General features: G+C 42.2%; 1 protein-coding gene across 4 annotated transcripts in view; it reads left to right on the top strand.

Moving 5' to 3' along the window:
* Positions 1 to 14,889, top strand: part of ncor2 (nuclear receptor corepressor 2) — a 124,505-nt gene extending 109,616 nt beyond the window's left edge. For all 4 annotated transcript variants that reach the window (XM_073466003.1, XM_073466002.1, XM_073466001.1 and 1 more), the window contains 12 exons: positions 1,114 to 1,266; positions 1,360 to 1,638; positions 1,725 to 1,908; positions 3,137 to 3,513; positions 5,663 to 5,793; positions 6,922 to 7,097; positions 7,213 to 7,347; positions 9,262 to 9,401; positions 9,509 to 9,562; positions 10,814 to 11,014; positions 11,253 to 11,432; positions 12,007 to 14,889. In XM_073466003.1, coding sequence (XP_073322104.1) covers positions 1,114 to 1,266; positions 1,360 to 1,638; positions 1,725 to 1,908; positions 3,137 to 3,513; positions 5,663 to 5,793; positions 6,922 to 7,097; positions 7,213 to 7,347; positions 9,262 to 9,401; positions 9,509 to 9,562; positions 10,814 to 11,014; positions 11,253 to 11,432; positions 12,007 to 12,197 — 2,201 coding nt within the window. In that variant the 3' untranslated portion in view covers positions 12,198 to 14,889. The remainder of the gene's footprint in view (positions 1 to 1,113; positions 1,267 to 1,359; positions 1,639 to 1,724; positions 1,909 to 3,136; positions 3,514 to 5,662; positions 5,794 to 6,921; positions 7,098 to 7,212; positions 7,348 to 9,261; positions 9,402 to 9,508; positions 9,563 to 10,813; positions 11,015 to 11,252; positions 11,433 to 12,006) is intronic.
* Positions 14,890 to 15,295: the final 406 nt, after the last annotated feature.

Raw genomic sequence — 15,295 nt, 5'->3', positions numbered from 1 at the left:
CAGTCCACTCAAATATGTTATTGAAAACATTTTAGGACAGGATCGTGGTTCATATTTTATCAGCACTGTCTTGTTTCACAGTTTGATCTGAGTTTTTTCAGCCTTTGTTGCCACAATCTGTTGGCCGCTGTCAGTTTACAATCTTTCTCTGTTGCAGCTACATAGTTTGCTAAAATATGTTTCTGAAAATGTTTTAGGCAGATCAGAATCTGGTTATATAGTTTAACAGCACTGCCTAGATTAGAGAGTTTGATCTGAGTTTGGTGAGATGCTCCTCAGTTGATACAAGAGAGAGATTTTCTGTAGTCGACACAACATCCCTAAAGTCTCACAGACGACACGTTTTGGCAGATTTTTGCTGGCATAAAAGTGGGGGTGCTCTGAGTGCAGGCAAAATGGAGAGAAGATTAATAAGTAGTTGCTTAAAAAGGAAATATTATGAATACTGTGACTAAAGCAGAATCTAGTTACAACCAAACATATTCTTTCATTTTTGTCCTCTGTGATCAATTACAGATTTATTCCAGGTCGTCAATCCATTGTTAAAATCCAGTACAAAACTACATTATTAGTCTGATTTATCAGATGTATACTGTTGGTATAATGCCTTTCATTGTGCACCTATTCCAAGCTTTCTTTCACCTCAGCTAGCAACCTACACACTGAAACTGGAAAGTTACTTTAACACTAACTTGTACGCTAACATCACAAACATAAACAAGATTGCAGCTGTTACCTTTTTTCTTTTGCAGGCATTTAGCCATTTTAATGCCAGAGCTCACCTTCCCACAAGCTGGGTTAAACGCTGCCCAAGAAGATTGTGACTGGTTTAAAGACATGCAAACAAGCCAGTGTTTCCAACCCGTATAGCAGGATGTCAAGTTGGTGTAGCCAGACCTTTCTCCACCACTGACACAGTGCTGTGGGGATAGGTCTGGCTATGCATGACTACTACATTATAAGCCTCAAACTGTTGCATCCCTAATGTCAAACATATGATATTGCAGTGTTAGTCTTAGTCTTACCTGTTCTCCTCTGGACCACAACACATCTGGACCAGCTGTCCAAATGTGTTGGACTTTTCTTTACCCTTCTCTCCTCTCTGTCCCCTAGGGATCATCGATCTTTCTCAGGTGCCACACTTACCTGTCCTGGTCCCTCCCTCTGCAGGGGCAGCCGGCTCCCCAATGGACCGCATCACCTACATCCCTGGGGGAAGCACCACCTTTCCTGGCAGGCCTTACACCACCTCCCCCATCTCACCTGGTACGAATAAGTTCACATTTAACTCAGATTAAATATGTTGCACTCTTATTGTTTATATAATGTTTTTTTCTCTCTTTGCCTTTTTCTGTACAGTTGGGTCCTCGCACATGAACAAGATGCCAGGCTCATCTTCAGAGCGAGAGCGTGAACGAGACCGTGAACGTGACAGAGAGAGGGAGAGAGACCGAGAGCGAGACAGAGAGCGGGAGAGAGAGAGGGAGCGTGAAAGGGACCGGGAGAGAGACCGTGAACGAGAACGGGAGAGAGACCGGGAAAGGGACCGGGACAGAGAGAGAGACAGAGACCGGGAGCGTGACAGAGAGAAGGGCGGGTCACTCGGGAATGTGGAACACGCCCCCATCTGGCGACCAGGTGTGGAGCGGATAGAGTTCTTTATAATAGAGGCAGAAATGTTTTTTGAGGGAATGAAATTAAATGAATGTGTTTGTGACTCTCAGGTACAGAGCACAGCTTGGCAAGCAGCAGCAGTGGTGTGAGACCATCTTCACAGCCTTACAGCCACCAGCACTCCCCCGTGTCTCCTCGCACCCAGGAGAACGTGCAGCAGAGGCCAAGTGTCCTGCACAACACCGGGGGCAAGAGTCTTTCTGTCAGCGAACACTCCAGCTCTTCTGTGTTTCGGTAAACTGCTTTTCACTGTTTTTACAAGGACAAAACTGGGACATTTACCAGAGATGATTTCTCATTAGCTGGGTAATGCCAAGGTGCAGGAACTCCTTGGAAACCCTTGAATAATAATGTGGTGTTATCAAGGTTTGAAAAGTGCTTGGATTTAGGCCCTGTCCACATGTACACAGGTATGGTGTGCCTTTCAGACACATGTAAACGGCATTTTAGGTCCTTGAAAACTGAGCTTTTTGAAGACTTAGAAACTCTGTTTTTTGAGAGATTTTTGTACTCGAAGCTTGTTCTTCAATCAGAATCAGAATACTTTGGGATTAATAAAGGCTGTTATATTGTTTAATGTTATAATTTAAGACACAAACGGTTGCTTACAATGTTTTGTGGGCTAATGATCCAAGATTTTGTGAAGAGCAATCACGTTTCCCTGCCTTGTACATAGTATATTCTTTAACTAAGCAACCGACAAAAGAATACAATCTGCTTCCTGTTTACAACGCCACACGTGTGCCCAGTGCACATGAATGGGCATGGGATATGTGTTTCCAGGTGTGCTGTATCGATGGAGATTATTTCTGAAATGGCATTAAATGTTCATCTGGAATTTTTTTAAACCCCATTTCCAAAAATACCTGTGTATGTGTGGACTATGCCTTATAGAAAGTGCTTAAATGTGCGTGAAATTTCCTTTCATAACTAGAATGGCACTCAGTAGAGCGCATACCTTTACCAAGGCCCAACAGTCCCATTTGATTAAATCAAGCCTAATCCAGTATCGAACTTGATAGCCCTCGAATTTGAAACCAAAACTGCTTCACAATAATTAAAGATCACCAGATCTGTAACAGTGAGGACGAAAGGACAACAAAACAATGCAGATGGAATCCTAATTAAATTACAAAAATGTTGAAAAACGTATTGTTAAAGAAAGTGAGACAACATTTCTGGATTCGTCCCTTTATCTGCATCCACACCAAAAGATAATCTGGTCCATTCGTCACCCTTCTGTAGACAGCCATCACAAACATAATTCTGGTTGTTTATGGCACAATAACATCTGATTTAAGTGAAACAATCATAAATATGTAATCTGCCACACATGTAAGATGCTGGAAAAGCTTAAAAGTGCTTAAATTTGAGTATGCTAAAGGTGTGGGACTTTGTGTGCACAGTGAGGTGAACATTTTGATAGGCTTGTTTACTAAGTGTGTTTTGTTTGGCCTGCCAGGTCCATGCCCTCAGGGCCGGCTCGCTACCAAGGTTACCCCGGTCAAAGGACAGGTGTGCCCCCTGAGGCCTACCCACCTGTCATTGACTCAAGTGTGGCCAAAGAGCAGAGTCGCGATGGAGGCAAAAACAGGGGAGGTCTACCCAAGCACATGCAGGACCAACACGGGCCCTCCAGTAAATCTGATCCCAAGCTGTCCAGCCCCAGCCCAGGAGGAATATACCCAGGTTCCTATCCCTCGGCTTCAGGCCGGCCGCCTCACCTGCTCCCTCCCCAGTCGGATAACCCTCCTGGCCGTGGAGAAAGCGGTACACCTAGTAGGGAAAAGACTCAAAACAAACCGATGTCCATTCAGGAACAAGAGCTCCGAGCACTCGGTAAGACCACCATGACTGCGGCCAACTTCATAAACGCGATTATTATGCGTCAAATTTCTTGTGAAACGGGGATGCCAGAGACGGGTTCGCTTGTTGCCAGCAGCGCCATTGATGGTAAGACGCTCTAGATCCCAGAGTCCCCCTCATCACCCAGACCCTCCCCCGTCAGTCTGTGGCCTCTTGCACGCTGTGGTGGTTGGCATTATCAAATCAGCCCGATTCATTTACATTTATTTTCCTTCAGTGCTATACTTTTTTCTTTTTTCCAGTTTTAATTATTAGTTTTCTTTAAAGACTTAAAGACCACCAAGGGTGCCCTCTGGAAAACCAAACATCTCGCCCGTCCAAATTGGAGTGACTGGCTGAGATTAGATGAGAAGAGGCATCTTAAAACCTTCAAGGAGCATTGATAAAATATTAATGGCAAAATAATTTTCCATGAAGAAGATCCTAGGTGTCCTTTAAGAAGTCATTTTAAGGTAGCCGAAGCTGTTGGACATGAAGGCAGAAAATCCTTTGCTGCTTATTTTCATTTTCTTTTCGTATAGGTTGTGACATGATTTTAACATGTGGCACCCCCCCTCCCTTCCATTCGGCTGCTTCCTTAAACAGAATATTTCACCACACGCACGTGGGCACAACAAGAATATCTTAGACTCTTGAAAAGGCATTTCACCGCAGGAGGGTTGTATGGGACCTGTAATTCCCTTTATACATGCAGTGGCTCTTGTTCACTGATTCCTGAAGATCAGGGGTCTCCAGCTAATACTCAAAGTTCGGCATCTGATTTTCAGGGGTTTCAGAGGTCAGGGGTCCTGAACAATTACAAAAAACAAAGTAATATTTAATCAACAATTTAATGTCACATCTCATGTCTTTTGTATACAAAAATACTACTTGTCCTGTGGTATAAGAATATGGTTGAGTTTGCTGGTAACAATTTAATAATTTAAAAAAGGAAAAAAAAAAAAAAAATGAATGGGATATAGTTATGATTTTAGCATCTAATTGTAAAAAGTGCTGTAGTGAATAGAACAAGAAAGTATTGACAGATGTAGGCCTGTGTATTTCAAAAAAGCTTCTACCCCCCACAAAATCTCTGCATGTCCCTATTTTTGGCTCACTGTAATTTATGCAAAAAATTTTTTTCTCATTTTATTTCCACACATGCCAACCGCTCAACACATCTCTATCAATCAAGCCCCTGGGAGTGTGCCCGTCATTTGGAATGTGATTTTGTTTTGTTGTTTTCCGCTTGGAGAACGATGTGTCACATCTGTATACATTACAAACCTGTAGGGCAAGAGACAGCTGCATGCTGAGGACAAATGAGTGTTGTGGGTTTTAAAAAGTCAACAGGAAGCATGATTCTCAAGAAGACAAGATAAGATCAGCTGAGTTATTCATAGGACATCATCACCTTGCTGTTGTCATGCGTTCACAATCTAGTTCCAAGGAGAGAAGTCAAAGCGGTTGTAAGCTGTTGTTGAAATGACCCCCAAGACTCTAATGTGGTTAGTAGCTCACGACAAAACCTCAGCATCCTGTCCCTCTGGAGGACTAGTCTTCTGCGGGAATCCATTCAGTCAAACTCGCCCCGTGTTTAACTTACATCATCTTCTGCTCAGATAAATAATGTAGTGCAAGAGTTGTGTATGAAAACACTGACGCATGAGGTAAAAACATCTTTTAATAGACATATGTTTCTCAGTAAATACATTTTATGATATTTATCTGTTCAGTACAGAACGATGGTTGCGAGTACATCAGTTATAAAATTATATTCTGTGACTTCTACTTCATTTGAATCACTGATGCAAAACCAGTCAACACTATGCTTGCTAGGTCTGTATGCAAAGAGCACATTAAAAATAAATAAGAGATCTGAAGTAGCCTGTCATACACCGTCATATAATGTTTTCATGTGCAGATGCTACATGAAATGTTTAAATTGCACGTCCACCATGAGTCCTGATGGATAGACAGACATTTCCAAAATACGCATGTTTTGATTAGCACATTTTCGAGATCAACAAAGGCTGAAAAACAAAACTAACTTTTTACATGTGTGTATCTGTGTCTGTGTCTGTGTGTGTGCGTGCGTGCGTGCGTGTGTGCATGATGTCTATTGTTTGGATTTGACTCTCAGCTCAACAGAAGATGGAGCCTCACGGTCTGTACCGTCCTCCGTCTGAAGAGAGACTGTCTCCGGGCCAGCAGCCACCGTCCCCCTGTGTTAAAGGCAGCCAGAGGGTGGTCACCCTGGCACAGCACATCAGTGTAAGTTCACTCAACCACTGTGTTACAAAGACAGTACAACAATCTTACTTAATATTTATGTAGCACATGTTTCCAAAGTGGTTTTATAGGAGACCAATTATGCTTTTTTCTTATTTTCTGTCATAATTATACAATGTTTAAATGTGGGATGTTTATATAAAATGCGGTCAAAGTTTCAAATAATGAGGTGAAGTATGTTACAGCAGAAAGAGACAACTTTTCAAATCCCCCTCCTCCTAGAGTTTCCCATGTGGTATTACTGTTGATGCGATCTGGCTATTGTCCAAAAGTATAAAACAACTGTAAGAATCCCAATTTGACCCAGACAGCCTCACGAAAAGGCAGAGTAAGACAGCCGGTTGTATTTATAAGTAGGCAGGCTTTGTTACTCACTGATTTAGTAGAAAGAATGTTGGTTTTGAACCGTCTCAGTCTCAATTCAGTATTTTGAATTGAATTGAGTCTCAAGTACCAGTGGTAAGAGGAAACACATGTCAGCGAGGGAACAGACTTTGACACGCAGACTGCTGTTATCTGGGGATAGTGACCGGGGTTAATAATACCTCTTCCCTTTTTGGTTGCGCTTCCTTTGTGCTGGAATTGGGATTTTATCTTTCCAGGAAAAAAATCAAGCCTGGTGGCAGACCGTGTCGCTTAGTGAAAGTGGTTTATAGGGAATCAATCGATACATGGATGGTACCATTTTTCTTGGATATTATACTGTGCAATCAGTATTTACTCCAGAAAAAATTGTATTCAGCGTTTTACAGATGCCTTTTTCGCAATGTTAGCTTATGGAAAAAAATCTATTTGGGCTGCAGTGTGTCACATGATGATGTAATTATAGTCTTCAAAGCCGGGGGCTCTTCCTGGGGGCTTGGTTGTAAAATGTTTTAATATATAAAAAAAAACGTCATCATCATAATCACAGGAGAGAAAACACACAGATCACACAAAAAAAATGTCTTCACGATCCCGTTTCACCAAAATCAGTGAAGAAGGGTATGAATCATGAAAAACTGCTCTGCTGGAGTCCCAGACTAACAACATAGAGCTGTGAGGATAATAGGTCCTTGTAATAGTGCTCAACAGAATATGTTCATTTCTGACGTTGACATGTCTAAACAGGAGGTGATAACTAAAGACTACACCAGGCAGAGTCAGCAACAGCAAAGCTACCAGGGCTCTCCTGTCCTGGACTTGACCCGTCCACCCAGTGCCTCCCAGCCTCCACCCACCTCACAGGATTCTGGCCAGGGGCCCCGATACCCAGAGGGCCTTGTTGGAGAACGCAACAGAGACCGGTAGGAAGCACTCTGGAACGACAAAAATACCTGCTCTACTGTACATGTCTTCACCTTTTTGTAACTGAAGTTTCTAAAGATTCACAGCGAATACCTCTCTGTGTAATCTCTGCAGGTCTCCTCCTCAGCACAAGACATCACCTATCAGTGTTTCAAATGATGGCATTGAACCAGTGTCTCCTGCTGGGGCCAACTCTGAGCCTGAAGTCCAGGGTGGGATCTCCTACGCCAACGAGCATGGAGAGCAGGGGTAACGCTCACATTACCGTAGATCTTCACAGAATCTGCTACAGATATATTTTATTGTTTGTAGATACTAAATTGGGTTCAGACACATGATAGCAACATGTAATTAAACTCTGTTTATGTTCAGTACTTGAGGGACATTGTTTTTTTTAAATACTCAGATTAGCTATTGATCTTTCCCATAGTTCAGTGTTTAATGATGCAAAGCAGGCAAGTATCTACGTCAACACCTACACCTAAATGAAAGCTCCACCTTTAGATGACTTCCACCCTCAGATGATAAACGGGTGAGACGTCTCCTCTATGTTGCACAGATTTGGAGATGGAGCTAATGGGCTCCCATCTCCAGATGTAATCAGTTGGTGATTTGAGGGGGGACAAGGAAAAGCCTGTGCTGTTTTTCCACTAGCACTTTTGACCGCACTTTTGACAAGCTTTTAAATTACTAAAATGACAAAATAACAGGGCTTTTATTGTGAAGAAGTTATAGTAAATGTGACATGTTTGTAACTAAATTAGAGGAGCCACTTTGTTAGCAGTGATTCTATGATATTACTGCCAGGATCGAGACAGGCGCCCCATTGGTTTAAGACGCACCTTCAAGCAGGTAGCCCAGTTGTGGTGGAAATGCAAAACCCTGGCCGCGCCGAGTCAAACAGAGTAGAGCCAGGCCGGCAGATGTAATGGAAAAATGGCACTGGGTCCAGACCCAGATGCCATCCTATCTAGCACGGACCTAGTATTGATAAATTATTGAGAATAATTAAATTTGACAGAACGTTTGTTTTAGCTGGCACAGCATTTCTAGCCTGTACAACAGGAGCAGCCCAGGAAAGATGGACACAGTTGCATGTGTTGGAAATCACTCACTTGAGGCTCCCTTCAACTCTGCAAAGGATAAGCGGTTACAGATAATGGATGAGTTAAGAGAAAGCAAGCATACATTCCCACTCAAATATGAATTGAGGATAAAGTATTTTATATGGCCCTAAATCATAGCGCAAGTTAGAAATTTGGATGTTCTGGACATTTGTTTCAAGAAATCTTCTCTAACTGAGCTTGTCTGAGAATCCCCTCGTTGTCAGTTTTGTCTTGGATCTATAATATTCTCTAGTGGGTCGGGGCCAGTAATCGCACATCACACTGCTAAGCCCCCCTTGGAAAGCTTATGCCAGAAAGCTAAAAAGACTCCTTTCGGCATGAAAAGTGGCTGTCCGAGCCTTTGTGTTGACCCACCCAGGCTTAATTGGAGTGACAGCTGTGTCTACATTATAATATATATTATATGTAATATAATATTGTTTTTTCCTCCTTGTTTTTGTTTTATATTTTACATCAATTTTTGAAATACTTTATTTTAGTTCCCTCTCCCCTTCTTGTCACTGATGCAGCTCAAAGTCTTCAATCAATCATTAAATCCAAATATAAGCAGCTACATCTAGATGATTTTATCTGCAGTCTCATTTTGAGGAGGTTGCGTTTCACCCTCAGAGAAAGGGTGAGGAGCTTAAATACCCAGGTGGAGTATCTGATCAAGGGCAGCATACGGGGCAATAACGAAACCTGTCTTATGGTTTGCTTGCTGCCACCACAAACAGGAAAATAATTCAATGAGTGAATAATTTAGAATTGGATTTGTAACCTTTGTTTAAATCACTGTTGTAGCCCTGCAAATAATTTTGGCAGACATGTTAATGATAACTTGCAAACGCTGATTCAATATGCCAGATAGTAAGTTTGAATGGATGCTAAAGCAGTGTAGACCTCATCTCTCTACAGATTCTTACAAATCAACATTTTACCATCTTAACACCCAAAAACTATACTATACTATACTTTAAGTATGTACATTTCTCATACCTTGGTTTGTGGGTGCCTGTATGTGTGTGTTAACCTGGCTCTCCTTTCCCTCCTTCAGAATGGGCTCCCGTTCCCCTCCCAATGCCTCCCAGCCTCCAGCGTTCTTCAGCAAGTTGACGGAGAGCACGTCAGAGATTGTGAAGTCAAAGAAACAGGAGATGATCAAGAAAATGACCGTGTCAAATGAGACTGATTTCAGTAAGTCTGATCTCAGAATAGAAATGAGTGCAGAAGAAAACTGCAGGTGTGATTTTATAGAGAGGCTTTTTGGACTTTTTAAAAAGAAACCCTGTTCCCTCTTTCAGATTCTGGTCAGCCTGGAACAGAAATCTTCAATATGCCAGCGTCGACAACTGCAGGTAATCTCTTTAAACCTCATCAAATATGAATTTGATTTAAAGTGAGAATAAATGTTTTAGTCAAACACAAAAGCGGATGTATGTCTGCAACACATTCAAACATAATGTGGTAATGGAGCAGCACTGTGATGGTGGCTTAATAGAAGAAATGGAAGTAGAGATGCAGTGATTGATCAGCCAGGACTTGAATCGGGCAGGTTTTGAGCTGGTAACTGCTTTTGTTTTGTTTTTGTCTGAGAGTCCACCCAGACATGGAGCGGAGCAGAGGCAGTTTATGGCAAACTGTGTTGTTATTCTGATCTGTTGTTCCTTTGGGAAACTAAAACATTGTAACTTAGGGTTATGAATATAAAATAACAACACAGAGGCTCCATGGTCAAAACCAGAGCAGCCAACTTTTAATAATGCCTACATGTCAACTGTAGCAAATTACACACTCCTACAAATTTTTACCTTTCCAGATATACCAGCTTGCAATGCATAAATGCAGGTAATGGAGTGCTTAATTTGAGATTTGTTTTTGTGAGAGAAGGTCCTCTAACCTGGTGCAGTTTTGGAGAAAGTTATGCAGTAGTGTTTTTTAAGGAATACAAAATAACATTTTTCATTAAAGAAAGGTAACAGAAATGTTTGTGTATTCTGTCAATTATACATCTTAGAAAGAAAGAAAATCGGAATCAGCAAGTTAGATTTTTTGTAAAAAAAAAAACAAGAAAATTGCCAGTGGTGAATCTCTAAATGGAAGGAAAAATAACGTTGGCAGGTTTTCATTGTTAGACAAACTGCTAGTGTACACACTGCAGCCGTTTGTTTATTTCATGAAGACTATACACAAAAATGCTCTCAATAAATCTGGAAATAAATCAGTCACGTGACGATATATTAGCAATATTGTGTTAACAAACATGCAACTGAACATGAACATATAGACTGAAGTGTACTGCTGTCCAAAGCCCCAACATTACGATTGGTTCTGTTCCAGAGAATTACTGGACTTTATACAAACAAAGCACCTTTTACACATAGAATCTGCAAAATTACAGCGTTTTCAAATGCCTTTTGTCTTTCTGCTCTCTTGGGCTCTGTTTTGTCTCTGCGTAGTTTACTTTCCTTCTGAAACTGCTGTGGTTCTTTGATTATCATTACTCTCTCTTCCTCTTCTTCTCACTTGTTTTGCTTTCCCTTCTTGCTGCCAATTGCACTGTCTGTTTTTACCTTACTTAACTCTTTTAACCTTCTTTCCTTTCAAAGGACCAGTGAGTGTCCGCACCCACCCAGCTCCAGAGACGCCTGGTAACTCAATAGGCTTGGAGGCCATTATAAGAAAAGCCTTAATGGGCAAATACGATGAATCTGAGGAACGCCCTCCATCCAACGCTGCTAACCAGATGGGCTCCAGCGTGTCTGGTATGCCTGCAGCTGAAGGACGTGCTGAGGACTTTTTCTCTCAAGGTGCACTTCCTCTTTCTCCCCCTCTTAGTATGATAGTATGATAGCATGTTATTCTTCAGTTAGGTCTTCTATAAAGCCTTTTGTAAGGTCGAACAGTAATTTATTATAATCGTTCAAGACAAATACTGAAGGACTCTAATGCAGTTCAGTTAGTTATGGCACAGCAGTCAGGTTAGAATCAGCAGCTCTGATGGAGGCGTTACAGCGTAGGTTGAAGTTCTGCCTCCCCTGGTTGCAGGTGGGGGAAAGTCCTCAAAGGGCAACGGGCGCTCTAATGGACGGAAGGCCAAATCGCCAGGACCAGGCCTGTCAGGAGGGGAGAGACCGTCTTCTGTGTCCTCAGTCCACTCTGAGGGAGACTGCAACAGACGAACCCCTCTTACCAACCGCGTCTGGGAGGACCGGCCTTCATCCACAGGTAGAAACCCCGCTGATTGATTTTACATCAATGTCGTCACAGCAGATGTTTGATAACACGCTGTCTGTTTCAACTGATCCACTTATTGACCCAGTAACCACAATATCGCCTGACTCCCTTAACAAATTGTACAGTTTTGTTTGTTGTCACCGAGGAGAAACTCTGTAAAAAGGCTATGATTAATTCTAAATCATTGGTGCCTTCTTGTAAATTTAGCATTAAATGCAATACATTAAGTTGTTTCATTCCTTGTGAAAAGTGTCAGTTTGTCGCAGGCTGTACCAGCCCGTCTGCTTCTGTGTCTAAAGTGCGTCTTACCTGCCAACATTTTGCAGCTCTTTGAACACACTGTTTCAACTGATTTCACCATTTACACACAATTTATGAAAGAAGACAACCTTTTTACTGATGGTAAACATGTCAAATAACTATTAATTATTTTTGTTTGTGTGATAAACATCATATTTGTTTGTACCAGCGATGTACATGTTTATTTTTATATAGAGCAGGGAAGTGACATTCCCATGTTAATGCCAGGTGTGAACTGACACACAATCATTCTGTCTTTCTGCAGGTTCAACTCCAACTCCCTACCCGTGTAACCCATTGATAATGCGTATCCCCAGTGGGACGGTGTCTGCTCCCTCCCCCTCCTCTGGTCAGCCAGGGGCCCCGGGTTTAGGGCCAGGACAGGGCCGGTCCTGGGAGGATGAGCCCAAGCCTCTGCTCATGTCTCAGTACGAGACCCTGTCTGACAGTGAGTGACCCGAGACTCATTCGCACCACAGGACCCGCTAACAGTCAACCAACTCTGCTGCTGCAGCCACACACACACACACACCTGCTGAGGCATCTGCAAACCTACACCCACCATTCCACTCTGCATTTCCTCCTTCAGTCATCAAGCAAGGATTCTCCTAACCTCCTGTCACACACCTGAGACACCACACAGGGCGAGCACACACTGCTGCTCTGTGTGTGTGTGTGTGCGTGTGTGTTTGCACTTATGTGTTATGCATTCACTCCAGGACTGCTCTAAAGGACAAATCACTTTCTTCTTCTTTTTTTTTTATTTTTTTTAAATCTTTACTACTTTTCCTCACTGGCCTTATCAATACAGACACATTGACGTGCACCTTTTGAGTGTGGCGCTCTGATGTGCTGACACTCGTGTGGACGGGACTCTGAGGCTGGTTCTGGTCAGGAGCCCAATGACGGCTGCGCTAGTGACAGATTTGGATCTGACCTTAGAGCAGCGGCCCACACAGCGAAGACCCTCTCACGTTTCTTCACGGTGAACTCCAGGTGCAGGCGGCCTGTGCACTGCTGCCACAATACAAATATGTGTGAGGGGACAGGAGGAGAATCAACATCTTGTTTTTCTTATTTTGGTTCTTTTGCTCCTTTAAATTCAGTCCAGTCCTGTGTTTGAAACGTGAGTTGAGACCTTTGGTATACTTTGATGGTGAACTTTTGATGGTGTCATTTGTTGTCTATTATCTGCAATGATGTATCTTTTTTGGGGTGGGGGGCAGAAATTGTTATGTGGGAGGGTCATATCATTGGTTTACAGGGTAAACATGCTGTTCATTGCTGATGTCATATATTAGGGAGGGTCCTGAGGAACGGCGAAGGCCTGTTGACTTCAGGCATCCATGCAGGGAGATGATTTGCCAGATGGATGGCACTGAAACAAGTGACACTTTCTCACTGTTTTTATATTAACCATGTCTGTGTTTGTTGGATATTAAGCACTTAGTTGTCAATCTGTTCACAATGGCATTTTTAAGAATCTGTGTTTCCTGGGGCAGGTGAAAAAATGGACTCCTAGAAACCCCTCTGTGGCGGGATCCTTTAACACCTCTCTGTTTAGTTTTGGTCTTTATCGCTTCCACACTCAAAGCGACAATCACATTTTCACGAAAGATGACCACCCCGCTTTGAGCAGATGCAGACCAACCTTAAAGCTGCTTAAAGGCAAACTCCTCAGCATCACTTGGAGTTTGTTTGCATTTAGGAGGTGACAAAAAAAGCCATCTTTCTATGACCCTCAGTCCATGGCAGTGTCAGCTGACCTGCTTAAATCCCATCTGGAAACTGTTGTGACAGTCTAACCTCTGACCTTTCACTGCCTAGAGGAGGAGCTGAGACCCAACTCCTCATCCAGGCAGGTTTTGTACAGTTATGAAATATTCCTAGTGTAAAGTGCCATTTATTTTACATATACAGTACTGAAGTTACTAAGTGACGCACAATTTTTCTTTTAGCCCCCCTTGACAGGGTTTATACTGTCCACGCAGGGAAATCTGAAAACAAAAAAGCAAATGAAACGTCCTCTTTTTTAAAAATTTGTGTGCATTTTTTCTTTTCTTCCAAATCCATCATAGCCTTAGTTTTTAACTGTTTGACGCATGACAGTTCTGTTCAAAACGAGCTGTATCACAGGATAGCAACAAACATTTTCTTCTCTACAGGACCGATGACATACTTCAAGTGTACTTCATTGCAACCCCCTGGTCAGAGGAGTTTGAGGGGAAGGCATTCGAAAGCACTCTGGTAGTTTTGTGTATCATTACTTGACATGTTCTCACATTTTTGCTGCAGTATTTTAGAGGTCACCCTCTCTGTAAACGGTGTGAAATGTTTCCAGCTTGTGAGGGCCAATTTTGTCCTCTGAGTACTCTGCTGTGAGCTAGTTTGGTGGTTTAGAAAGACACACCTCTCTATTTGTAGTCTCAACACAAGCATGACTGTTATAGGACTACCTCCTCCCTCCTTGACTCATTCAGCATGCCACACCTGCAGAAAGCTCAGCCATGTTTTGGACTTTTCTATCAGGTCTGATGTCAGGCTAAGAGAAAAATACAGCCAGGCTCTGCTCATCAGTCTCTCTGCGTGTATATCATTTTTCCACTGATGAAATATAAGAATGTGATGGTAAACAGACTAAGCCATATCCAGCTGTTCCCTTAAACCGATGACGGACTAATGTGTTGTTTTTAAAAAGTATACTGAAATGATTTTTAACATGCAACCATTTTGTTTTTGTTCTTACAGATCGTTTTGATTTTCTTTCATGTCACAAATCAAAAAATAATCATTCTGAAAAGATAAAGTTGATTGCTGATGTGCTTACTGTCCAAGCGTGGGTGGGGGCAGGGTGGGTGGGTGGGGTTGACATAAACAGTACATTGTTAAACCATTTTGTGCATAATGATTTTTTTTTTTTTTTTTATCATAACCCACTGTATAATAGCAAGGATTGTATATAAAACTGAAGAGATGTAAATATTTATGTGGCTTGCTTCAAGGTTGGTATTCAGAAGAAAAAAAAAAAGAAATATTCACATGGTTAAATTCTACATGCCCACCAGCAAGCTTTGTGGATAGCAGTGTAAAAATGAAAAACAAAAAAGACACTGCCTTAATGTTTAAATAAAAAGCTTATTGCCATTAATGGTCTCAGAGTCATGTTATTTATCACTGTGGCATTACTGTTGAGGAAGGGGTGTACTTGTACTTTTATGAGGGTTTTTTTTTCAATGTCTGTCACTTTTGTCGTACTTAAGTATGCATTACATAATGTAATCTACTTAAAACCTTTCGTCGGACAAAAAACATAGAACTCTGCAGGCCCAGGTTTGGAGAGGTGACCCAGACCACTGAGCTGAACGGCACAGCTAGTGTTTGTCAGTGAATTTGTCATGAATCGGCAGAAATACAGGAGAATTGTGACCCCGAGAGGAAACCGGGAGAGGGCAATGAAAAACAGGAGTCTCCCGGGGAAATTGTGAGGGTGGCATCAGTGGCAGATTTAGTCATTTAGGGGCCTCAGGCAAACACAGGCATGGGGCCCTCCACAT

Source organism: Pagrus major, chromosome 5 (assembly GCF_040436345.1).
Source record: "Pagrus major chromosome 5, Pma_NU_1.0".
NCBI classification, from domain to species: domain Eukaryota; kingdom Metazoa; phylum Chordata; class Actinopteri; order Spariformes; family Sparidae; genus Pagrus; species Pagrus major.
The sequence above is the reverse complement of the archived record's forward strand: the minus strand, read 5'-3'. Positions and strand labels throughout refer to the sequence as shown.